Source organism: Musa acuminata, chromosome BXJ3-6, assembly GCF_036884655.1.
Source record: "Musa acuminata AAA Group cultivar baxijiao chromosome BXJ3-6, Cavendish_Baxijiao_AAA, whole genome shotgun sequence".
Lineage (NCBI taxonomy): Eukaryota > Viridiplantae > Streptophyta > Magnoliopsida > Zingiberales > Musaceae > Musa > Musa acuminata.
The window spans coordinates 15,886,545-15,913,946 of NC_088354.1; the positions used below are offsets into that span (position 1 = coordinate 15,886,545).

The window sequence follows — 27,402 nt, forward strand, 5'->3', positions numbered from 1 at the left end:
AATCGATTCACTCAACCAATCTTTGAATAACTCATATGGATCAGTCGAATTAAATAAATCATTTTTTTAAATATAGCTAATATTACTTAACTAATCTTAACGTAAATCTTTTATATTATTTAATTTATATGGTATTCCTCTGAACTCATATATTTCTTAGGTAATCTTAACTTAAATCTTTTGTGTCGACTTTGAATTGGATTGAGATTATAAAGAAAAAAAAAAAGACAATTATCATTTGATCACTTTTCTCTTTGTTTGAAATATATTGTTTGAAAATGAGATATATTGTTTGAAAATGCTAGCTAACATAGTTATTAAAAGTTTTATCAAATTATTGTAAAGTCTCGGAGATCAAATTTCACCTTTAACATTTTGTTCTTAGAAAAAGAAATTTTTTTTATGTCCTTTATTGTTGTACTTCATTTTATTAATATAAGTTTCATTTAATTTTCATTATAATTGTATCTTCCATTCATATCAGCTGTTCAAAACATTATATTGCATAATTATAAATTTGATTTGAATATTAATGAAAATAAATCTTTTTTTTCATATTTAGTTACTACAGAATAATGACAAATATTTTATGGGCAATGTATTTTGATGACTAAAAGATATCTATTTTAATTTATGAGGATATACAGTCAGTTAATTGTCATAAGACATGTAGCCACCTTGATGTTCAAGGTGAAGATAGGAGATGGAGGATACATTTCATCTACATACCCACTTGGATAAGAATTCAAGATAAATGGTTATGGAATATCCTTCCCATATCACCCACGTGGATAAGAGATCAAGGAAAAGCTATTGTGGGTTGTTAGAGATTATCGCCTTATATAATATCCTATGAAATATTCTGCACCTTTTAGGACCAGGTACAAAAGTTCATCTTCAGGTAGGAAAAAGAGGACGAATCTTTTTTTTTACTACTCACATCCACACCTATACATCTCAGGTTACTAATTTGGGCGTTGGAGGGATCGGGTCGGGAAACCTCTCCTAACATTATTCTTAGTGCAGGTGGCACCTCGGGAGCTTAATGTTTCTACCTTGGAAGGATCTCGGACAACCTTGCGTATACAGGTCTAGACCACATCGGATTGACCAAGATGTCAACAAAAATTTTTCTCAATATTTTTGGTATTAAAAGGAGGGTCTGATGTCATAGGAGCGTCTGCATATTAACCCTTTAAATGAATGTTCGAGCGAGAAGACTTTGCCCTAACCCATAACACTTTTCACTCAAGGGCGATAGCAACTACCCTTTTCGTGTATGGATGCATCTACCTCGATGCAAATGTCAATGAGGTACTGGCGTCTATTCAATGACTCGGGCTTTTCACCCCTCAGGCGTTACCCTAAGCCACCTTTTCATCCCCACCGATGCATTCTTGAACCTCATGCAATAAGTGCAGAAGTTAACGGGCACGATACAGGTCGTTGCTCTACTTTTGTCCCAATTAACATAATAGGCAATACCACTAGTTTAGCCACAATTACTAGCTCAACCACCACCGGCTTCGATTGTAACACCCCCAATTAGTCTCACATTAAAAGTGGACAAAGACTAAGATTGGCTTATAAGAGTCTGATGAGTGTATTACGATAATTCTAACTTAAGCATTTTAGTTAGTAGCTTGGACCAAACAAAATTATTAGCTAATTAGCCCATCAAACTCAGGTTGTGACATTTGATATTATAGTTTGTATATCTAATATACGATAAAAACATATCAATACTATAAAATTGGTGTACCTTCTTTTCTTTGCTTTTTTCCTTTATATTGTTTACTAATTTGGCTACTCACTCCACCTCACACTTTCTCTAAGTTCAAATATATTTTCAATATAATTTTATCGAAATAATTTTTCTAAATACTCGATGTTTTTTTGTAAGCACTAATTCATCCCCCCTCTTAATATCGATTTTGGTCCTAACAGTTGGTATTAGAGCTAAGGTTTTTCTCGTTTGGTTTAACACCCAAGATAAATGGCTTTTACCTGCAATTAAGATGGTCTTTCTATCACTCGTCCTCCTATGTTCAATGTGACGGACTACACGTATTGGAAAACTAGAATGAAAATTTTCTTACTTTCTATGGATTTCGATTTATGGAATGTTGTTGAAAGTAATTTTGAAAAGTCTTCCAAACTAATGAACAAATGGAATGATTTGGAGAAGAATACTTTCTCTTTGAATGCTAAAGCGATGAATGCTTAGTTTTGTACTCTTAATAAAAATGAATTTAATCGGGTTTCTATATGCTAAACTGCACATGAGATTTAGCACTCATTCGAAGTTACATACAAAGGCACAAGTAGGGTTAAAGAGTCAAAATTAATCTTTTAGTTCATAGTTATGAGTTGTTTCGTGTGAAACCAAGCGAGACTATTAGAGACATGTACACCAGTTTTACAGATGTTATCAATTAGCTAAAAGCACTTAGTAAAAGTTTTTTTAATTTTGAACTTGTTAATAAAATACTAAGATCCTTCCAAAAAGTTTGGATCCTAAAATAATGGCAATACAAGAAGTAAAAAACTTGAACAATTTTCTGCTCAAAGAACTTATTGGGTTTTTGATGACCTATAAAATGATATGTATTGCACATGAGAACAACCTTCCAAAGAATAGGAAGGACTTGACACTTAGAACCAAAGAAGATCACTTGGAGAAAACTTAAGTGACGATGATGATAATGATGACTTGACACTTCAAGAAAGTTTAAAAAATTCTTAAAAATGAATAAAACAAAATAAGACACTCAGAACAAAAGTGAACTAAAAAAAATCAAATAATTTACTATAAATGCAAGAAGCCAGAGCACTTAAAAAATAAATATCCCCAAGTGAAAAAGAAGCTACCAAAGAAAAAGAAAGTGCTCAAAGCTAGTTAGGATGATTTAAGTGCATCCGAAGACGAGGAGCCTACCAATAAAGAAGAAGTTATAAATTACGCATTAATGACATTTTACAATGAGGTATGTAACTCAAACAAATCTTCTTTATTTTACGATGAATTATTCAATACTTTTAATGATTTATTTGATGATTTTAGATTAGTTAGTAAAAAATATAAATTATTAAAAATGAGCATGTTGCTCTTGTTAGTGAATTTGATAAATTAAAAAATGAGTATGATGATAATATGCTAGCTCCTTGCACTAAGTGTGAAGATATAGATTCACTTAAGAAAGAATATTTTACTACAAGAAATATTAAAAAATTTAAAATAGGTAATAAATCTCTAAACATGATCCTTGTTAATAAAGATCATATTCATAGAAAGGAAGAAATTGGCTTTGTGAGTAACACTCAACAAAAACCAACTATCTTTGTTAAAGGATCTATATTATATGTCTCACCTAGAGATAAATATAATTTTTGTGGAAAGTATGGACATTATGCCTATAGATGTTCTTTTAAAAAATATAGTTCACACAAATTAGTTTGAGTTACTTAAGGAACCTTAAATAACTCAACGTCAATAATTAAAATAGGTAGATCTATTAATGAGGGACCCAAAGTTAAATGGATACATAAAAGAAAATCCCCTTTCTTATAGATATGTTTACAATCAAAAGCTAGAAGTAAGAGATGGTACCTTAATAGTAGATACTCAAGGCATATGACTAGAGATCCAACACACTTCTCTAAGCTCACTAACCAAGATAAAGGATATAACACCTTCGGAGATAATAACAAAGGAAAAATTATTGACAAAAGAACCATAGGTAACAAGTCAAGCTTCTTGATTAAAGATACGTTATTAATAGATAGTTTAAAACATAATCTATTAAGCATTAGTCAATTATGTGATAAAGGATATATCATCAAATTTGAATCTAATACTTATACAATTGAAATACCATACAAAAATAGATCTATGATTGCTTTAAAATATAATAATATGTATATTATTAATATTGATGATTTTTTGTGATGAAACGTGTTTTTCAGCTTTAAACGATAATGCATAGCTTTGGCATAGGAGATTAAGTCATGCTAACATGAAACTAATCTCTCAAATTTTAACTCGAGTACTTATAATAGGAATGCATAGCATCAAGTTTGTCAAAGACAAAGTTTGTGATGTATACTAACTAGGAAAATAAATAAATAGTTTCAAATCAAAGAATCAAATAAGCACATCTAAATCACTACAATTGATCCATATGGATTTATTTGGACCAATTGATACAACAAGACTAAGACTAGGAGGTAGTAAATACGCTTTTGTAATAGTTGATGATTATGATAGATATAATTTGACATACTTCTTGGTACACAAAAGTGATTGCTTTAAATATTTTTTAAAATTTTATAAACTTGTTCAAAATAAAAAGGGTTTTATGATTTTGTCTATTCGTAGTGATCACGGTGGTGAGATTTAAAACCGTGATTTTCAAAATTTTTATAAGTCAAATAGGTAGAACAATAATTTCTCTACTCCAAGAGAGAAATTAAGAGAGAAAAAATAAGAGCTTACAAGAGATGACAAGAACTATGTTACACGAACATAACCAAATATTTTTAAGCCGAGGTCATTAACATAGCATACTATGTCATGAATAGGGTTCTCATAAGACCATTACTTTTCAAAACTCTCTATGAATTATGAAACAATAAAAGACCTAATATTTTATATTTTAAAGTTTTTGGTTATAAATATTTTATTGTAAACGAAAAAGATGCCTTAGAAAAATTTGATGCAAAATTTGATGAAGATATTTTTCTCGATTATTCCTCTATTTCTAAATCCCTTCTTGTCGTTAATAAAAGAACCTTGGTTATAGAGGAATCAATTCATGTTATTTTTAATGAGCTTTCTAAATTTAAAAAAAATAATTTTGATAATCATTTTGATTTTGATGGTTTAAATTTGAATAATAACTCTCCTCTCCTAAGTAACTTAGATGCATTTCTTCCAAAGAATTATTACCTAAGAAATGGAAGAGGAGTTGTATCGAACCAAAATGTATTAATAAAGTTTCAAAAGATGATTTATGGGTTATTACAATGAAAGAGGAGTTAAATTAATTTGAGATAAATGAGGTGTGGAAGCTTATTTATAGACCTAGTGACCATTTAGTAATTGATACTAAATGGGTCTTTAGAAATAGGTAAGATGAACTTGGTATCATAGTTAGAAACAAGACTAGATTTGTAGCCAAAGGTTTCAACAAAAAAGAAGGTATCGATTATGAAGAAACTTTCACTCTTATGGCTAGACTTGAAGCCATAAAGATTCTCCTTACCTATGCCAATCGCCATCTGATTCATAACCATCACATGGTGTCCAAGGTGGAGAGAGGAGATGAAGGATACTTTCCACTTACTTCCCTACATGGATAAGGGTCCAAGGTAAGTGGTTATAAGCTATTCATCCCTTATCACCCATGTGGATAAAAGGACAAAGGGAGGCGATTGAAGGTGGTTAGATGTTGTCTCCTCACAAAATGTCGTACGAAATATTTTACGTCCTTTTAAGACTAAGTACAAAAAGCCCATCATTAGGCGGAGAAAAAAAGGATAAACCTTTTTTTTTTTTTACTACTTGCAACTACACTGGTACATATTGAATTATTAACTTAGATATTATAGGGATTGGGTCAGAAAATCTCTTTCCACCTTGGTTTTAGTATATGTGACACCTTGGGAGCTTGATGTTTCTACCTTGGATGGACTTTGGACAATCCTACGTATAAGTTTCTGGATTACGTTAGAGTGACTAAGATGTTAACGACGTTGTTCCTCAATACTATAAGTTATATTTATATGGGATAAGATTTTTTTTATATAATTGAATAAATTATTCTATGGATGGATGGAATTAACACGTGTTGTTTAATGTTCCTAAAAGTTTGTATATATAAGAATGGCTGATGTTACTATTTTTATCATATTCTATATAATTAGAGTTTTGTTTTCGTTTGTCTTAGATTGTTCAATTTTTTTTGTTAATTTTGGTATTTTATATATTTTTTACTGCATATAAATTCTAATTATTTATATATTTTAAAGTATTTTTTAGTTAAATATATGGTTGGATTAATTGACCGGTTGATTTGACTAGTCATTATATGTGACCTAAGACTAGATTGAGTCACTTTCCGATTCTAATTTGATAACTATCGTTTACTGTTAGATCGGACTGACTCCAATGTGAAGTGCTTTGGCTTCCTACAACCATTGCCGTGTCTTTAAATGGTGTTATATTGTCGTAATTCATTATTAAAAATATACTTGCAAGTCAATTAAAAAAAAATCTAATTATTAGCTCAGATGCGAGTGGGGCTGACTCGGATTAAGGTGTCCCGATTGTGTTCCGAATCGGAACACCTTAAAGCTGTTCCGAATCGGACCGGACTCGTCGATCGGAAAACCAAAAGCCCAGATTTGTGTCTTTACGGGTCCGGGTTGGCCTGTTCTTGAACCGGAAACCAGGTTGACCCGTTAATCTTATCCGACCCGTTTTCATTGGCCTAGACAGGGACGAAGCCGCTTGCCCTTTTACTGCCAAACGGTCAGGGTTCAGGGTTCCTTTCACCCTCGTCGATTCTTTGTTTGCGCTGCTCCCAAATCCGTTCTCTAATCCTCGCTTTCCCGGTCCTCTCTTCGCGTTCCTGCCTGAGACGGGATCGATCAACCACCGCGGCACTCCTTTCTGCTCTCTTCCTCGGACCATTCCCACGATCCTCATCTCGTCGCATCGTGGCATCTCTCTGATCCTCTGATTCTCGTTAAATCTGTTTTGCACGCCATTGCCGACTAATGGCAGCGAGAAATTTAGGTGGCCATGAGTTTTTATACATGGGTGTGCTGTAGGTGATCGTTTGAGCTTGTTGGTATGGAAGGGGAGGGTGATTCACAGGTCATTAAGCTGATTAATAAGGCGGTGGTTCATAGAATTTGTTCGGGGCAAGTGATCTTGGACCTCTCGTCTGCTGTTAAGGAGTTGGTCGAGAATAGCTTAGATGCTTGTGCAAGCAGTATTGAGATAAATCTGAAGGAATATGGCGAGGAGTACTTCAAAGTTATCGACAATGGTTGTGGTATCTCCCCTCAAAATTTTCAGGTACTTGGTGACATCTGAATTTATCAAATGATTTCTGATGCATAAATCATAATGTATGTTAACAGACTATAATCTTTTGGTTTCTTCATGAACTTATTTCTTTTCCTGTTCATACTTACGTCATTGTAGTTTTACATTGCTAGTCGTGTACATGCAGTGACAATTGTTATAGGTCAACTGAAACGTTGATCAACTTGCTTGCTATATCAGGATATTTCTTTTTGTTCTCTTTTTCTTTTTGGGTGTATGTGTTTGTGTATATACTATATAGTCAGCAGCTTGGATTTTTAGCTGTGTGAGAAGGTGTACAGGGCTCTATCACATAGGATAAGGACCTTTATTGTAACAAACAAGACCTTTTTTAACAACAAGGTTTAGTCAAAGTATAGCTAGATGGAGCTCACACACAGCTGAGATCATGATTCTAAATTCTACATTTGTCCAATAAAGAGCCTACTAAAATTTGCTGGATGATCATGGTACATTCTTTATTTATAAATTGGTCCTTCTTCCTCATACAGAAGAAAAGACTTCACTGACTGAGGTTTTCACATGTCAAATCTTTTATGGTGAGAGAGGTTTACAGTGTTAGTCTCCAGATGAAAGCTAAAATTTGCTTAAGATTTTTATTAATTTGATACAAGAACTACTAATCAGCCAGGCGAAAACTGGAGCACATATTTGAATCACTAGATACTGTAACTATCAGTATTTCCTGGTGGAACAATGAGAGGAAAGTACTCCTAAAGGCAATTAGGAGTTGCTTTTTCATATTTTATGATGGCTGTGATCCTTTTTATCTATTCACCATTCAACTTCTGCTCAATTTCCCTCTTGCAGCTTATGTTCTTTGACATTGAAATAATTGCCATGTTAGGTGCTGTTAAAAGTTGTTATTATTTTTATAACAGCCCAATTAAGTTTCTTTCTTCTTTTTTTCCTTTAGTGTTCTTTAATATTATATTTCACTCTGTTCTATCCATTAGAAATAACACATTAGTTTTTGTTGCATTCCCAATAGTGATTATCATCATGGTTTGGGGCATGTGGATGGAAGGATATATCTTTTACTTTTTGCTAAGAAATGACAGTTTCTTTAATTTCTGCAGGCCCTTGCCCTTAAGCATCATACATCTAAGATATCAGAATTTTCTGATCTTCACTCCCTGAGAACTTTTGGCTTTAGAGGGGAAGCACTGAGCTCCCTTTGTACCTTGGGGAATTTGATTATTGAAACAAGAACAAAAAATGAACCACTTGGTACACATTTAATCTTTGATCATTATGGTTTAGTGACAGCTGAAAAGAAGATTGCACGACAGGTTGGAACCACTGTGACCGTTGAGAAGTTATTCTCCACTTTGCCAGTGCGAAGTAAGGAATTCAGTCGGAATATACGACGAGAATATGGAAAGCTTGTTTCTTTATTGAATGTGAGATAGCCTTTCTATGTCTATTTTCATTTGGCAGATAGTTTTTTAATTTTTCACTTCATCTGATGTATCAAAACATGATCCTGCATATTCACAAGAAAATTTTGTATGTGAAGTTAAGGTCCAAGGATCTTCATGGTTTTCTCACATAACATAAATTTTATTCCTCTCCTTAATGGTGCATTCATTGCTTTTTTTTAGCATTTGATTAGTTCCCATTAAAGTGTCCTATATGGTATTTGATAATTCTGATTGCTGATGCTTTCAGCATTCAATCAGTTTCCTCCTTTTAATGTTTTAAATGATAATGATGATAAACTGCCTTTCTCTTATCGCAGGCATATGCCCTAATCGCTAAGGGTGTTCGATTGCTTTGCACAAATACAACTGGAAAAAATTCGAAGTCCATGGTACTGAAAACTCAAGGAAGCAGTTCATTGAAAGATAATATCATAACTGTATTTGGTCTAAGTACCTTGCAGTGCTTAGAGCCACTGAATTTATGTGTATCAGAGGGTTGCAAAGTTGAAGGCTTTCTTTCTAAGTCTCGATATGGTAGTGGTCGTAATTTAGGAGATAGGCAATATTTTTATGTAAATGGCAGACCTGTAGATATGCCAAAGGTTGGTAAACTTGTAAATGAATTGTATAGATATTCAAATTCCAAACAGTTTCCCATCGCAATCTTGAACTTTATCATACCAACCACATCGTATGATGTCAATGTTACTCCTGATAAGCGGAAAATTTTCTTTTCTGATGAGGGTGGCCTTATGCTCTCCCTGAGGGCAGAGGTTGAGAAGATATACTGTCCTCATCACTGCAGTTATACTGTTAATATGATTGAAAAGCCTGAGAAAGAAGCACATACATCGCAAGTGGTTGCTTCAGAGGACAAAAATCCTTTATCAGCATCCAAGGAATTATCTCCTGAAGATGGTGTGTGCAGTCAAGTATTTTTTAAAGACAATTCTCCAAAGATCCTGCAAGTTAAAGAGTTAGATGAGGAAAAAGGAATTCTCCTTAATGAAAAAAACTCTATGCCAGAAAAAGTGAATACTAGTTTATGTGAAATGAAGGATTCTGGAAGTCCTTCCACCCATGCCCATCAATTTCAGCACTCAAGTAACTTTCATGAGCCAAAGATCGATGAGATGGCAATAAATCATTTTAGACTAGAAAGGAATAATAATTCTACTCGTTCAAATCTTGTTCAGTCTTCTCTTACAAATTTTGTTTCTCCAAACAAGAGGAAACATGAGGATTGTTGCAAAGTATTGTCTGAAGTGCCTGTATTGAGACATGAAACACCTTCCTGTCAAGTCAGGAAAACCAGTTCAGCTATGCGGACTTCAGTCTCAGAATCCCATCAGTATGTTCCAGAAGATGATTCACCTGGAGCCAATACAATAGAGTTGCTAGAATGCCAAGTACCACCTGATGTCTCTAATAAAGAGGAAATCTCCTTTTCCGGCGAACGTGATTTTCATGATAGAGGATCTCATGAGGTATGCTAAAATTTTCTGAAGTTCTTAAACTATTAGCAAAGTATTGTACATAATTCTTCACATTCTAATCTTCTCCATCAAGACTTGCTTCGATACTCAAAACAATAGACGACCAATTTGCTTCTACCTCTTAATTTTAGTATTCCCGCTAAGTTGTGATTGTATAAATTACCATCAGGAGTAAATTTATGTGGTTAACATATTTACTGAAGCACAATTGATATCAGACTAGTGATCCTTTGTTTAATTTATGCTGCTTTAATTTAAATAAGGTGTGGAGTTTGATATCAATGAATGCCTTTGTGATTGGCACTTCTACATGTAGAGCATTAATAGAAGTGGAGTCTGATACCAACTCTTTGATATGCAGAAGAGCATTAGTCATGCTGAGCACATGAATGGTGGCTGGACAGCTCATAGATAGCTCACCACAGCAGAAAAAAGAGAAATTCATATTAATGTCAATACCTTATCACCAAATATTGTGATTGTCACTCAATCAAGAGTTATCATACAGAATTAAGATAAAGGATCATAATGATCAGAGAGATGTCAGTTTTACTCTTATGCTGTTTTTTGTATATCATTTATGCCTGGATTACTCAATGCTACATAGCGGTGAAGACTGCAAGTAGCAATTTATCTAACTATAAGCTTTTCGGTACAAGAGCATAAATTGACATAGTGAAGTAAGATGGCTGATCATATTAAAGTTTCATCGATGGCCCTCCCTTTCTTGTGCCTATCCTACATTGAGATTGACATCATCACCTTTGCCCATCTTAAAAGGAAACCACTAGATGAAGGGCTTCTTTGTCTGAGGCCTTTAAATTAGAACTGACACTAGGCTAATCAAAATTTGATCGAGTTCTGTCGATTTACGATCTGGTTCTTCATATTGGTTGGTAGCTAATATATATCCTTTTTGGAGAATATCTATATCTCTGATCCAATCTATCAATGGAAGAGGGAGAGGAAGAGAAAGTGCGTCACTTCTAATGGCAACACCAACTGATGGTAGTTAAGGATTTTACAAAACAATCATAAAATGAAAATGGTCATCTTAAGAGAAAACCTAAACCAAAGGGATTGCATATATGGATCTAGTGTCTCACTTGATAGCTGTGTGAAGTTTCTGGTTCAGGTCTATGGTAGCATGGAGTCATGAAGGCAGGGATTCAGGCATTTTAGTGGGTGGGAGTGCTGGAATTGAGGGTAGTGTTTGTGGTTCTAGCAATGGTATCATGATGGGACTTTAGTTGGTGCAACCTATGGTGGGAAAGCTGGAGGGATGAGGTGCTCCATTCTGTGGACCTCCAACCTGCTACCATGAGAAAAGAGAAGAGAGAGGGAGAGATGGAGAGAGAAGACTAAGTTTAGGAGAATGATAACATGAATGATAATGAGAAGGGCTAACAATGATAGCTTGTCAGTGGAGATGGTGGAGCTAGCGAAATTTTGGAAGAGAATAGTGGCGCTGATCTGAAGATGGACTAGGCACACGAGAAGTACTGACAAGGGGGGTGATAGTGGCTAGAGTTTATTCCTCTTCCTTGGTATATATATTTTATTTTTAATGTATATGTACATAAATGTTATACAGTTTTGGATTGAGTCATTGCCAGATTAATTGAACCCAATATCCTATTCATTATGGAATGTATTGATAGATGGATTGCTGATTGTTGTGCCAAATCATTAAACTGATTTATTGCATGAAGGAAGGTTTGCAATTTCGTGTAACGGTACTATACTGTTCAGGGTCAGACTGGTACCGTACTTTTGTCTTTATCGATGACAATTGGCACACCAGCATGTATTAAGTTTTGAAAAAACTTAAAACAACTGAAAAATAAAAAAAATGTCGTACACGGCCTATATCGCCATATACCAGGGTGCTACTGACCTTGTACCGGGTATTCGAGGGTGGTACATGTCTTATACCATCTGGTACGGGTCTGGTATTGGCGTACAACCTGGTTTGCCTTGGTCCGTAATCTGTATATTGATAACCTGTTGGACCGATTGGAACTGTATCTTGAGGTATTGCAAACCTTGGCAACAAGTGAGTTCTGAACCAGTGATGACTTTGCTCTAACAAGTGTAGTCTACCTTTGATTAGTTTTTTTAATTCATAAGTACCTTTATTTGATTTGATTGTGCTTTATTTGTTTCCTCTAGAATCTAGAGGACAGAATATTCTTTTAATCTTTATGTTCTTGCTCCTCTGTTAGTTATATCTTCTAAATTTGTCTTCTGTCAAGTTGGTGATGCTACTTATCATAAGTTGTATAACGAATTTGTTCTTGCAGTCAGATTCAGAAATGCAGGATGTGCCTATATCACCTGCTGATGCTACAGTATGTTCTGATGAAGATTTAAAAGTGAAGTCAGAAAATATATCAAGCTTACCACCATCATCTGAATCACATGATGAAAAATATGATACTATAAAACCATGTTCTACTTCAAAAGGTTACACTGTTTTGCAATTCAGGATGGATGATCTTAGAAGGAAGACACAGTTGAAATTTATGAAATTGCATTCTAGCAAACAGTCCGATGACAGAAGTCACAGAACAAAGATGGGAAGGTTTTGACTATATCACTTTCGACCAATTAATTTTACTTTCATTCCTTAACAAGACATAATATCCATGTTGGATTTGCCTATCTCAGCTGCTATACTGCTGCAACACTTGAAAATTCTCAACCAGAAAACAATGAGGGAAAAGCAGAATCTTTGGCTGCAGCTACTAGCGAGTTGAATAGATTGTTCAAAAAAGAATATTTTGGGCAAATGCAGGTAATCAGATGTAGTTCATTTCCAATTACTTTGAACATTCATTATGAGCTCATGTTGGTATTCCACCAAGTCAACCAATGCTAATTGTGTGCCTATGTAATGGATGCTTACTCAATTACTTAGACATGCCAATCAAGTTTTGGTTGGGATTTGGAAAAATGTCTTTGTGACCTTTGATGTGAATTTTGGTTGAGAGGCATGGATTGTTGTTCTAACCATTTTAACTGAGTTGTTTGGAATTTTGGAAATATGGTCCAATGGCATACAGAAGCATTACAGTTTCACACACCATCAAAACTCGTGCATAATGCTTGCTCAGTATTATATAATAGGAGCAGCTACAAACATTTACAACTGTCAAATGACTTTTTTGGCTAGAATGATGCAATGTTCTTTTCTTGATTTTTTTGGCATAATAGTAGGTGATTGTAACTAAGATTCAAATCAAATAATCAAGAAATGAAAGGATAGTGTTTTTCCTATATTATATGTGAGTAATGTGATGCCATGTTCTTTTCTCGATGTTATGATTTCATGTCTATAGGTGAAACGTGCGGAGGTGTGAACCTTCAGAGGTCATCCTTGAATGAGTCTGGTAGTTGCCTTTTTTCCTACTATTGTTTCTCTCTCTCTCTCTCTCTCTCTCTCTCTATTATCAAATAAATTAAAAATTCTTTCCCTCCATTGTGAAGTTGTGCTACATAACTAACTCAATCCTCAAGTTTGGCATAGTGTGAACTTGTACTTTCACCATTGAAATCATTTTTCTACAAATTAAGTATGCTTAGACCGAGTATATTTCCTTATTCCCTTTTGATCCTTATTTCCCTTGGGCTCGAATCTAGTACCCGTATAAGTTGTCCTATGTCATGTAGACATCCCTTGTGATTTATGTTGATTCTGGATAATCCAGTATATTTTATTTCAATGCTTAAATTTCGGTTTATCTATCAGGGGACTTAATTCATTGTGCTCATTGTCACTGCTACCGCTTGAGGTGATTACCTCAATTTTACTAACTTGTGGTTTTGCTGCAAGTCATTATCAACCAGTACGATTGCATATAGGTCTGCCATGTTTGGGCTTAGCTAGTGCCACGTCCAGCCCAAAGCTTGGACAGGACTTCTTTGTTCATCCATATTTATAATTAGTTAGAGATATATATGCATAATCTGATCTAGTGCTCTCGTCTATTTCACCTGTACCATGAGATCTTCAAACATCATATGACCGAATATATTAGATGAAATTACAACATCAATATTGATGTGTAAATGAGCTGAACATGAAGAAATGGCTCTCTTGTTTGTGTTTGATGTTTAAACAAACTTATGGTTGTTTGTAATTGGCTTGAGCTTGATAGTGTGCGCTTTTTGAACAATTCTAGTTCAAACTGAACATGAGCTCAAGTTGGTCGCTAGCACTACTGTGTTTGACAGCCCTATTTTGACCAGAGAAAGAGAGGGACAAAAGAGAGCCAGAGGATGGTGATGGAAGAATTTGGTGGGTAGAGCTAAAATGACACATCAAGGGATGGTAAGGGCTTTTATATTTTTGAAGAGGAGATATGGGGGAGAATATATGGTAAAAAGTTTTTACATGACAACTAATTATATAGCTTACGATCAAATCTAGTATATCAAAATCTAATGCCTAGTAGGAGAAAATTCATTGGAACTCTACCTAACAACACTTGATAATATATAATATAATTATATTACTCCTTTTACTAAAGCCCTTATCTATCCAAACATAATGAACGAAGTCATATTTTAGCTTGACTTGTTTGGGTTAACAACTAAATTCCTGTTGAGCTTCATCCAACATTATCTGAACAAGCAGATTCCAAACAGGAGCTCGAGTTCGAGCTGTTCACAAACCAATCTGAATATCTTTGGTAGACTCCTTAATCCCTAATGTCACAAAATATAATTTTAGGTTTATAGGATGCTTTGTATTTCTTTTGAGACTTGATGTTTTGTCTTTGAATCATTAAGCCATCATGTATTGTATTTCATTAAGTTATTATGGATTGCAGTTGTCTGACTGATTTATTAATTATTTTGTACCAATTTGTTATATAATCCTTATGGTCATGATCATTAATATAGTCCTAGATATATATGATCATTATTTATGTGGCCCTAGATATGTCATTAGATATGGCCACGATAGATACTGTAGACAATACATTATATTCAAAACTCAAAACCATCAGAAACCAAAGAAAATTGAAAATGAGTATTTTTTTTATTGGTCCAGGCATCGCATCCAGCACACTTGGACCAACAATCCAACTGAGCACAGAAACACTTGGTATGATATAGTATTAGCATAGTATGGTGTAGATCAAGGATTATTGTACCGCCCGAAATGGTATGAAATGGGTGATACGTATTGGTCTGGATGTGGACCAATACGCGGACCAACCTCATTTGGAGTGGTCCGGTCCAACTCATGAAAAATAAGAAACCTAAAATAGCAATGGGACCCATCCAACTTAGCATTAAAAAAACCTAAAATAAAAATTTTCACAAGCCCTCTTCTCTGTTGTCACTGCCGTTGCTGCCAATGTTGCCGCTTTGCAATGCCGCTACCAACGCTGCTGTTGCCGTGTTCCTTCTTCTTCCTAGGTACACTCTCTCCTCTTCTCCTCTTCTTCCTTCTTATTCTTCTTTCTCCTCCACTACTTTCTGTTCTTCCTCCTCTTTCTCCACCCGCCTTTCCTCTTCTCTTTCCTTTTCTTCCTCTCTGAAATGTCAATACATACCAGTGTGCTGAAACGTGGTACATGGTTACTGATTGATATACCAGTCTGACCAGATCACAAACAGGTCAGGTACCTGAAACAACTGTAAATATTGACCCAAGATGGGACTGTTACTACTTACTAGTCTGGTACCCAATATGCCCTTGAATTGATCACAAGTTGATTCCATAAGTTATTATTGTGAATATTATAACCCAAGCATATAAAACTTGGATTTCATTGTTGATAAAGCATTGGACTTTGTATTTAATATCATCAAATCTTCCTTAACCTGTCACGTATATACTATGTTTATCTTGTTCTTTAGTTATTTCAGGTACTTTAGCTTTGTCATTTTAATATGTGATCTAAGATTACCTTTCTGAACATTAATTATATACTATCATACTTTAGATAGTTAAGTTATTTAATGGATCTTTGTACATTTTCAATATCTATTCATGATTTAGGTCATTGGGCAGTTCAATCTTGGGTTCATTATTGGAAAGATAGAACAAGACTTGTTTATTATAGACCAGGTAAGCATCTCTTTCTTAAAGTTTACAATATCCTCAATTCTCACTTTTGTTTATGTGAAGTTTCTGTGAAATGGTTTTTTTTTCCTTGAGTTTGAACTCTTGGCTATACCATTTATTATTTGACCATCAATTTACAAAGTAGAATGTCATTTAACACTTTACTGTGTTTCTCTATTTGCAGCATGCTGCAGATGAAAAATATAATTTTGAACGACTCTCACAATCAACCATCTTGAACTTACAGCCCCTACTTAAGTAAGGAATTTTCATATCATTTTCTGAGAACCTATGAATTTAGCTGTTTTGAAATTTTTAAGTTGCTTGTAGAAATCACTAGTGTGCAAAGACACTTTTTTTTTTGGTATCACCTCTAATCAAACATGCTGAAGTTCACAACCATCCTTGGTCATCTGGCCTACTAAACCATCCATTTTCTTGCAAACTTCCAGAGATGAACATGATATCCATGAAAATCTGAACCCTGTATTACAATCCTGAGCCAAACACTAACTTCTTTCCTTTTTTTGTTCGATTCACTTGTTGCATTTTGAGCTTTGCTAAGTTCCATTCTAATGTCACATATGTTGATGCGAATTCTTACAACATTCTAAGTGTTGCTGGTGTATCTTATGCCAATCCATGTTTGCCACAGGAAATTTTGTTGGAGATTTGGCATATCCCCTACAAAAATACTTGCTAGTGGCACCTTTCAGGAAGAAATAAAAGATTTAGTTTTTCTTACAAATTCCTCTTAAGTTTGGCTACTGGTGGATATGCCCCTTAAATGTATCAATTCACACATGCCAGTAATCAGATTTATTTTTCTAGTGCCCTTGTTGTCAAAGTCAATCCATGGATGTTTACTATAGTTAATTCTGAGCTCTTTTCGACCTATGGACCTAGACTATAAGTGAACCTTTTTATCCCTCATTTTAAGGAGGTAATCATTTACAATGCATGCTGAACTTTGGGGAGTATTACTTCAATCTACCTACCTTATCCTTCTTCCTCACCTTCACTTGAAGAGAATCTTATCGGGTATCAATTTACACTAATATATGATGAGTGATGCTTTTTGACATTGTCAGAAGCCCTTAACCTCAAGGATACTGGCTCAAATAAATTCAGCTCGGAGTATTACTTCAATCTACCTACCTTATCCTTCTTCCTCACCTTCACTTGAAGAGAATCTTATCGGGTATCAATTTACACTAATATATGATGAGTGATGCTTTTTGACATTGTCAGAAGCCCTTAACCTCAAGGATACTAGCTCAAATAAATTCAGCTCTTGATAAAATATAAGCAAATTCATACTTTGGAGGAGCATATATGCAATTAGTGAATTTTGAAGGGGATACAAGGCAAGTACTTAAAAGGAAATAGGACAGATAAAGAAGGAAATATAAATAAAAGAAAGCTCATATGATTGTGGGGTTTCCTCTCCAATGTCCAGTTGTACCACATACAGTCTACATAAATTTCTGATGAGATTGGCAGGATTGTTTGTCTGTATGATGTGAATAACAAATATGTATCCAAGCTCTAAAGATTTGTTAGCTTATCTAGGGATCTATAAATTTTGTTAAGTTGCACCAAATATGTTCATATAAAATTCCTTATCCTCTTTATTAAAAAAAGTATTAAGAACTTAACTGAAAAGATGATGCTAAACATAATATCAATAAAGGTGTACTGATGCAACATGGGTGTTTAGGTTGCTATTCTCTTATCTGAATGTTTAGTTCCATTGATGCTAGGCCTTATGTGACAAAATGTAAGTTGATGTCTTTTCACTCATCTATCATGAAAATCAAGTTACTAACTAGTTCATTAAGTTTTTAGTCAAGTAAACTATTTGGCTTCTAAGCTTTCTGAGAACGAGAAGGTTGGAACTTGAAACTTTTAGAAGGGATAAGGCAGTAAAAAGCAAGGTTATAAAATTTGGGACATAGGGTGTTGTGCAGATATGGTGTGTAAGGATGCTATCAGCATACATGGTAAGTGCTGTTTAACATGGAACCATACCGGCCAAGATTGGTCCCTGCCAAAAGAACATAATATTTGTGTGCCCACCAACATGGAATTGTGCTATCCTACATAGGCTCCCTGCCAGTAGAACACAATACTGGCATGTCCGTCACATGGCACAATCCCAACATACTGTTGCAACATTGATGATGCTTAAATATATGATTTAAAGTATCTATGTATTACTTTTACCTCAAGTGAACAACAGATTTGTGAAAAGGATTATAGAAGTGCAGTCAGCTGAAAGCTAATGGATTCACTGTTTCAGATTTATTTGGCAAGGTTAAAGACTTGCTGCCTTTTAACACAAATAGAAAAGGAGAAGCCAAGATATAGATTAAGAATGGGAAGAACTTGTTCAGAGTTTACAGTTTTATGGCTGATGTCAATTGTTGTTCCTTCATGAAGAAATAAACAATGAAGAAAAGTTGCAGAATATGATAACAGAACTAGACAAGGAAAATGATATGGAATGTTCAGCTTCGGATTTGTTCAGATTACAAATGGGAAGATATAGATTAAGAATGGGAAGATATAAATTAAGAATGGGAAGAACTTGTTCAGAGTTTCCTGTTTTATGGCTGATGTCAATTGTTGTTACTTCATGAAGAAATAAACCATGAAGAAAAGTTGCAGAATATGATAACAGAACTGGAGACGTAAAATGATATGGAAAGTTCAGCTTCATTGTTAATCTTCTTTTTTGATGAAAGCTTCATCATTAATCTTCTTCATCCAGAATGCAGATCTGGGAGCAACACATGAAGTTGTTCTTTAGGACACAAATGTCATCAGTTGTGGGATTCTTAATTTATTTATTGGCAGAAACCTAATTTGTTGCAGATTCTATTAAATATATAGTAGTTGTACTGTTGTAGTAATCTTTCAACAATGAATGTTTATTTAAAATATTTTTGATGCTTATATCCTGTGATCTTCTAACCATCTTTAAAATCTATACTACTTTCCTTCTTTATTGAGTTGTATCAAACATATAGAGAACAACAAGAAAAGAGCAATGTCTTCAATTTCGAATAATACTGCCTGCAATCGGACAGTACGGTTGTTTTTGCCTCGAACAATGACCGAGGGAGAAGAAAGAAAAGAAGAAGGGTGGTATTAAGCGAGGGAAGAAAGAAAAGGGAGAAGAAGAGGAAAACCTAGAGATCGGCGCCGCTCTCCCTCCTCGTCTGTCGGCGACTTCTCTCGGCGTGGGGAGAAGGATCCATGATCGCGGGAAGAAGAGAGGTGACGTCGCGGGCAAAAAAGAGGAGACGTCGCCTCGACAAAAATGATTTTTTTTTACTTTTATATATATATATATATATATATATATATATATAAAGGCAACGTCGCCTCATTTTTCTATGATGCCGCCCCGCGTAGGGAGAAGAGAGGCGACGTTGCAGAAAAAATTATATATATATATATATATATATATATATATATAGCTTTTTGCCCGCTTGGGGAGAAGGTTTCTTCTCCCCATGCGCCAAAAAGGGCGATGAGGCTGTCGGATTTTTTTTTATATACTTTTATATATACCAAGCGATATACCAAATTGTACCGCTCGGTATACAGTATCGTACCGTACCGAGCGAGTCTCGAAATTCTGATACGATACGAAATTTCAATCCTTGGAAATGAGAGAACCTAAATTTAGTTTCTGTAACCTCAAATTTCAATCATCATGTATTCCTACCTGTTATGGTAATTGTGTTGGTTTATGATGTCAGATCTAGCATTGCATGGAAAATGTTTATTAGAAAAAGAAAGTTCTACTAAGAAATTTACTGGTCATATTTTGAAGGGTGGAAACTTAACTAGAGAACCACCCATTATCTTTTAAATTGGCATTGTATTAATAATGATAGTAAAAGCTGCTTATTCTTACATATTAAAACCAAAGCTAAAGGAACTTGAGAAATTTCAGATTTTGTCAACTTGCAAACTTGATCATTGCTATGAATTTGACATTCTAACTTCTGATCAATTCTGATGATGTACACAGTGTCCAATGTCACTATTTGCTTGGCCATTCTGGATTGATGTTAACTTACTCTTGTACTACATGCTTAATCTATGAAATCATGACTTGCACTAGTGTTTTCTGTTTCCTGGTTTTATTATTATCTTTTTTTCTTCAATTAACATCTTACCATGAATGTTGCTTTTCCTTTTTTTCTTATTAATAAGAATCTGGTTTTTGACATCTCCATACTTTTTGTACTATATCATTTCTACGTTCAGGCCAATGAGGTTGGAATTATCACCGGAGGAGGAAGTTGTAGCTTCCATGAATATGCAAATAATTAGGTATCTAACTTTTAGTCTTTTACAATACTATTCTATACACAAATTGATTACTTCAAAAGTAATTATCTATCATAATATGTAAAGTATCTCTTCTTGAAATTTTTGTCCTATCTTAATTTCTAGTTTGTTCATAGAAAAATTTTGAAGATATAGTAGTAATAAGGCCCATTCTGAAAGGCATTGGGATGAACTTGAAATAAAGTCACAATGTTTTATCAGCTAATGGATAGCTAACTAATGCTTAATAAGTTTTCCATGATAATTTGCTTTAAGGTCCTAATTTTTCCTGGAAATTGAATGCTATTGCAGAAGATTGATGGCCACTTCAACTTAAAATTTAAGGAATGTAGTGAAGGGGTTCTAGTTAGTCTGTTTTCAACCTCTACAGATGAGTACTTTCAAGCAAGGATTGAAATATCGTACCATATCGGAGTTTCGACATTCACTCGGTACGGTACGGTATTTCGAGCAATACAGTAGACCGAGCGGTATATCGTTCGGTATACTGTTCGATATATATATATATAATTCGATGACGTCGCCTCTCTCCTCTCCCCAGGTGGGTCGACGTTGTCGAGGCGACGTCGCAGAAAAATGAGGCGATGTTGCCTCGGCAACGCCGCCTATATATATATATATATAAGTAAAAAAATCTTATATATTTATATATATAAATAAAAAAGAATTTTTCGGCAACATTGCCAAAAAAGCGATGCCCCTTCGCCTTTTTCAGCAATGTTGCCAAGGTGATGTCGCGTCGCCTTTTCCCGTTGGGGAGAAAGAGGCGACGTCGCATATTTATATTATATATATATATATTATAATATATATATATGTTATATATTATATATATATATATATATATATTATATATATATTATATATATATATAATACCACTCAGTAGCTAGTGGTTCGTGTACCGGTCTACTGACGGACCTACCGCCCGGTACGAGTGGTATTATTCGAAATTATAATCTTGCTTTAAAGGCTAGTTATATGTAGCACAAGACATTGTCTAACTACAGTTTGTTTTAGGGTGAGACAAGGTCATTGCAGTGATTACAATAGGCGCTCGGGCGAGGCGAGGCGAGGCGAGAGCGCCTCGCTTCATTTCCAGGTGGCGTGCTTCAAAGAGGCGCCGCTTGGGCGCTCGCCCGAGCCCAGGGGCCGGGCGCTTTGGGTGAGCTCCTGGGTTAAACCAGGCGATCGAACCGGATTTTTAGTTCTGGTTGGTCTCCGGTGCTTTTAATTGGTTCAATCGAACCAACTAAATCACCGATATTAGGCTCCCTCTCGCGATTTTCCCAACCCCAGCGCTCGCGATTTTGTCGCCGAGATTTCTTCTCCGTCGTTGCTGCTCTCTGCTGCCGCTGCCACTATCGCTGCTCGCCGCTACTATCGCTACTCGCCGCTGATGTCGTCGTTCGCCGTTGCTGTCGCCACTCCCGCTATCGCTCGCAGCTCCCGCTCCCACTCCCGCTGTTGCTCGTCGCTCCCGCTGCCGTCGCCGCTTGCCGCTCCCGCTCCAGCTATCGCTGTCGCCTGCTACCGCTGCTGTTGCCTCAGCAGCCTTAGTCTTCTCACACTTTTCTCACTATACTATTAACAGTATATTACTAACTGTATACTAATACTAGTATTTTTATTTATTAGATTAATAATATATTATTTTGATTTTAATACTATTAATTTTTATTTATTTAAAATTATTTGTAGGTTTCAGAATAAATGGCAAGTGTACAAAGCAACTCAATAGATTTGATGTAAAATTTTATTGTTTTGATTTTTGAGACTTTTTATTAATGTGACATTGTGATTTTGTACTCGATCTTCTTAATTTAATAGCAATTTTTTATTTAAATAATTATATTTATTAATTATATTATATATTTTTATATTTTATCGTCTCGCTTCGCTCGGGCGAGCGCCTCGGGCGTTTTTGGACCTTGGCGCTTAGCGCTTTTTAAATCACTGGGTCATTGATGAGGTGACTCATTGAGCCTATGAATGGGGGTTGGTACTAGCCAGGTGTCTGAATCAAAGGAATTTGGCATGGTAATTGAGGTGAGGGAGGTTGGAGTAGGACATCAAGAACAATTTATGTATGTGGCAAGGGATTCAGTTTAGATAGCTTTATAGGCATCCATGAAATTAAGTCTTTTGTTCATGAAAAAATATTGAAAAAGTTCTTTAAGTTTCTATAATGTACAATTGGATTTTGTTGAAAGATTCTTGGAGAGGAGGGTTTTTTGAAAACTGATCCTAACTTAATTTGCTGTTCACATAAATGGGAAGGTTAGAGAGGTTTCAGCAGTATTAGGAATATAAAAGACAAATTGTAGGGAATGTCAAAGACAAGATCATGATCTCTCTTGGCAACCTTTTTAGACTGATTTATCTTCTATTCTCTCTCTAAGTTCCTGGGTCTCCTTCAAGACCTTGTGCCACAGGGTGTTACCTGTCACATTGATTTGATCAAATGCTTTGGATTGTGTTGGTTTGGTCACGTGAAATTGTTCAATCTATACCTGGCCTGTTAGTTAAACTGGGTTAGGAAAGTTCAAGTTCAGCTGCACTCTAATTGTTCTGATACATGTTCAGGTCAATCTATGGTTTTACTTTTATAAAATTCCTGATAGTTCTTCATATTAAAGTATTTGCAGTGATTTTCCAATTGTCACTATAAAACATGTTTATGAATCAAAATATGGTTATCAAACACAATCATACAGATGTGTCCACCAAATAATATCCTGTCACAAAAAATTAAATTCCAATATAGTCAGCATCAAGAATGAAATTCTTAGCTTATTCAAGTTACTTGAATTGCTGGGTTTCAGCTTAGGATCCAATGTCTGGATCATCTTATTGGGAATTGTGCCTTTATTCCATTAGCAACAAGAAAATTTTTAACTCAAGCTTCTAATTTTTATTGCACTCTTTGCATTGTGATAGTAGCTTTGGTATGTGTTGTTTGGACTTCTAACACTTTTCTGTGCCTTGTGTTAGAAAGAATGGTTTTACCTTGATAGAAGACATGCATGCATCACCTGGTCATCGATTCCTACTAAAAGCTGTACCATTTAGTAGAAACATCATTTTTGGAGCTGAAGGTACTCCTGCTTGTACATCTAGATTGATTTCTATCTTATGCTAGATTGCTAGTTATCTTTGAGAGTCTTATAACTGAATCATTTTCTGGTATAATATCATTTCTTTTCCTATTTTCTGACCCAGATGTCAAGGAGCTTATTTCTATTCTTTCTGATAATCAAGGTGAGTGTGGAGTAATGGGATGTTACAAAATGGACACTTCTGATTCTGTCTGTCCATCAAGAGTCCGTGCTATGTTGGCTTCACGGGCTTGTCGAACATCTGTAATGATTGGTGATCCATTGACAAAAAGTGAGATGCAGAAGGTAATTGATGAAACTTTTGCAAAAAAACATGTCCAGTTGTCTTTATAGCTCATTTTGTTGTAATCTTGTATTCTTGTGGAAGTTCAACATGGAATTGACCTTGGTGGAGGTCGGAAATCTCACAAAATTGCATGTAGTTGGAAAACATAATATAGCAAATTTTGATTGTGTGGAGCTTTTAGCATGATTTCCATTTTTTGCTGAATAAATCATAGATTGCATTTTATGTTGTGGATTTAGTGGTTCCATAAAAGTTGCTTTTGCCTGCCTTTACAGCATCAAAATATTGCAGGTCTTTTGCGTCATTGTGCATTTATATATGCATGTTCACACGTGCCTCTTTGTGTTCCTTGATGTTTCTTCTTTTATAGATGATGTTCTGAGGATCTTCTATGTCACTTTGGTGTAATAAGCACATATAACTTCTTTAACGTGTTCTTGTTAGTTGTATGCTTCGGATTTGATCTTATTGTTGTTTTCATTTATGTTTTGGTAATTTTATCAGCATGGTTTCTGGTCCCTCAGAGATTCATGGTACACAATGCATTCTAATGGTCTAATCCTATCATTTTAGATCTGGGAAAATATAGACTCATAAGTTCCTGATGATTCTAGCATTTCAGTATGGCATCCATAACTGTGGTAGCAAACAAAACTAAAATTTTATCTTCATTAGACTATAATCAACTTGTTTTGTGTAATTGTATTTCCTTAGAAGTGCAGTTAGCATTCATTTGTTGAACCCTTGGGATAAGGTAATTTATTCGAGATCAGTATATTTCATTTCTTGTTTTCAGGACAATCTCATGTTCATGAAGTAAGTTAACAACAAACACGTGAGAGATTTCTAGAAAATTATTATCCTTGTTCTTTGTTTTTGAGCTTGAGGATTTGCCTCTTGGCATGGACTTCAGCCCTTATTTTGATTAACCCTTTAGATGAAAAGTAAAAGTTCATTTTTGTTTCTTTGCATGATCAGAAACATTCTAGGAATTTCTGCTCATGTCAAATATGTGAGGGATTTCTAGAAAATTATATTCTTGGTAGCAAATATGTAAAAGAACAGCAAACCTAGAGCACAAGGCTCCCTGTCTATCTGGAGTCTGGGAATGATCACACTCAGTGTGAATTGAATCTTGGTTACCCAGGTTTGGCAAAGGTGCAAATTTATCATTGTACTGAGGCTCACTCTCAGTAGCATATGTAGAAGCTTAATTTAAGATAACTAAAAGGTCAATGTGTCCTGAGATTCAAATTGCTGGAGAAAGGATTTAAATCTCAGTCCAATATTGATTTTAGCAACTATAACATACCAGTATGCTTGGCAGTATAGTTTCTCCTATCGCCCGATAGGAAAAATATTAAAAATGAATATTGACTGTTACCTATTTTTATGATATGAGATGGTGATGGTCCTTGGTTGGACCAATAAATAGTATTTCTGGTCCAACCGGTATTATCTTACTTCAAATGCAAGTGCATGTGATGCTTTAGGCTTTAACAAATGAGTAAATTTTTTGATATCATTTGCTTGATCATTTGTTCTTAGGTTTTCTTACAGAACCATTTTCATATTAATGCTATTATGTGTAAAAAGATTACTTCTTTTGTAAGATTACAGAACCATTTTCATATTAATGCGTATTATGCTTAAAAAGATTACTTTGTTTCCCTTGAAAATGTTTAACCTTGATTTTAGAATCTCAGAAATGTAAGTGATTAGGATTTGAGTCACAGAAACAACTCCAGTTATAGATGTAATGGACGTGAGTTACCCTCCTGAAGATGTATATTGGTGGGAGTTTTGTCATGATATGGCTTAAATTATCTCTACATCCACATGATAATTGGCAGGATTCAGCAGGAGTTCTGAAACATACTTCTGCTCATGCACTTTCCATTTTTTCCCTTCTCAATATATTTTCTTTTCATGCCTGATTATGCAATTGGCTGTGCCTGACTCATCATTAGCATTCCCATATTGCTGTTGATTAAATTTTGGCTTTATCTAGTCCAAAACTTTGACATTTGCTTGAGGGGTGCTAATGTCTAAATGTTCTTTTGCTGATTGCCGTTAGATACTACGGAATTTGGCGGATCTTAATTCACCTTGGAATTGTCCACATGGTAGGCCAACAATGCGGCATCTGGCAGACTTGGCTGCTATTGGCTATGTAAGGTGTGAATACTATGTTCTTATTTGAAAATTGATTTTTTTAATAATTGTTAATAACCTTTTTTTTCATTTATTGGTTCAGTGTTATTTATGTCACATTAAACTTGCTAATACTGAAAATTTTCATAAACAATATTACCTTCTCTGAACATGAATGCAAGATGATCTATATGTTGCTATTTCGACCACCAAAAATTTAAAACAAACGTGTGTTTGTTCTATAAAACATAGTTTCATAAACTATGTTTCCTTGTTATGTTCAACCTTTTATTTGCAATCTCTTAATATTATTGTTGGAGAACTTGCTTTCAGTAATGGAATCTGTGATCCCTAAAGCAGCAGCTCGTCATGCTGGCGCTGCCTTTCCCATCATTAACTTGGAAGATTTCATTTTCAGGTTGAAAAGAAATGATGTTGAGTCAATCATTTAACTACACTCTTACCACATCAATGCCGGTGATCCTTCTTTCCTTTCTTCCCCCCTGTGTTCATATTGGCTGTCTTATTTCACCAGTACTGCTTATTAGCCTATTATTCACGTGATAGTACTCTAATGGTAGCTGTGCCACAGAATGTGCCTGGGCGTCTACGTCTGTCTCACTCAACGGGGACTAATGATGGAAGCATTGCATCCTCCCCAAGGATTTGAAGTACGTCATTGAGTGGCATTTGCTTTTATCAATATTTTGGATGATACAACCAGGTTTTTTTTGGCCATTTTGATAGCTGGCTTGCTGCCAAATCAATAGTTTTGCAGATCCTGTGATCAGATATGGGCGGTCTTAAGGTTTTTTTCTTGGCTCTGAGATCCAAGTTAATGAGGCACCCCAACAAGCACATTTATAGAATCTGAAGGTGTATACACTCTCCTGGCTTGTATCACCAGCATCCGACAACATCAGAATTGTAACTTATATATTTATATCCTGCTTGAACAAGATTAATTCCCATCATCCTGAATGATTGCAAGAGGCCATTTAGCAGGTCTTTGTAGTTACAACTTCTATTCTCGTAATATCAATTTTTTTTCTCACTGAGATTTGAGCTGGTAGGTAACCCTTTAGATGTTGTGCTCAATCATCAGTTGAACTAAAAACTGAGCATTTGCAGCAACAGTGGTCACTATATTCTGTTGTACATAAATTACAGACAACCCACCTTTGCACTAGTGTTAACCATTGATAGTTCCTGTTAGATGAGAAATGGACGTACAAAATGATATAATAATTAGTATAAATCTATGATCTTTGTTACATAATGGCCGTCATATCATTTAAGTCGTTATATTAATATATAACGCGACGGGAACATGGCGTGCCTTTATTTTATACTAGGAGAC

The 27,402-nt window shown here is 35.0% G+C and overlaps 1 protein-coding gene across 7 annotated transcripts; it reads left to right on the forward strand.

The window, feature by feature from the left end:
• The first annotated feature begins 6,539 nt into the window (after window positions 1-6,539).
• LOC135584624 (DNA mismatch repair protein PMS1-like) lies at window positions 6,540-27,115 on the forward strand. Of its 7 annotated transcripts, XR_010497133.1 has the most exons (14): window positions 6,540-7,084; window positions 8,194-8,517; window positions 8,856-10,025; window positions 12,338-12,618; window positions 12,705-12,831; window positions 16,051-16,119; window positions 16,301-16,374; window positions 20,401-20,466; window positions 23,478-23,581; window positions 23,706-23,887; window positions 25,966-26,066; window positions 26,461-26,519; window positions 26,635-26,713; window positions 26,813-27,115. XR_010497133.1 is itself a non-coding variant. In XM_065154129.1 (13 exons), the coding sequence occupies exons 1-12, from the start codon at window positions 6,857-6,859 to the stop codon at window positions 26,492-26,494; spliced, it is 2,760 nt and encodes a 919-aa protein (XP_065010201.1). In that variant the 5' UTR covers window positions 6,540-6,856; the 3' UTR covers window positions 26,495-26,519; window positions 26,635-27,115. The 7 variants fall into 7 exon arrangements, 3 of the variants coding, with proteins under 3 accessions (XP_065010201.1, XP_065010202.1, XP_065010200.1); XM_065154129.1 differs by having other exon boundaries at window positions 26,635-27,115; XM_065154130.1 differs by lacking the exon at window positions 26,813-27,115 and having other exon boundaries at window positions 26,610-26,705.
• The last annotated feature ends 287 nt before the right edge of the window (window positions 27,116-27,402 follow it).

Bases quoted from the DNA above. Each gene is read 5' to 3' on its own strand.
- LOC135584624 (XM_065154128.1), top strand. From the start codon at position 6,857: ATGGAAGGGGAGGGTGATTCACAGGTCATTAAGCTGATTAATAAGGCG. The intron at 12,832-16,050 runs GTAATCAGATGT...TTCATGATTTAG, and splicing joins AATATTTTGGGCAAATGCAG to GTCATTGGGCAGTTCAATCT. The intron at 20,467-23,477 runs GTATCTAACTTT...GCCTTGTGTTAG, and splicing joins ATGAATATGCAAATAATTAG to AAAGAATGGTTTTACCTTGA.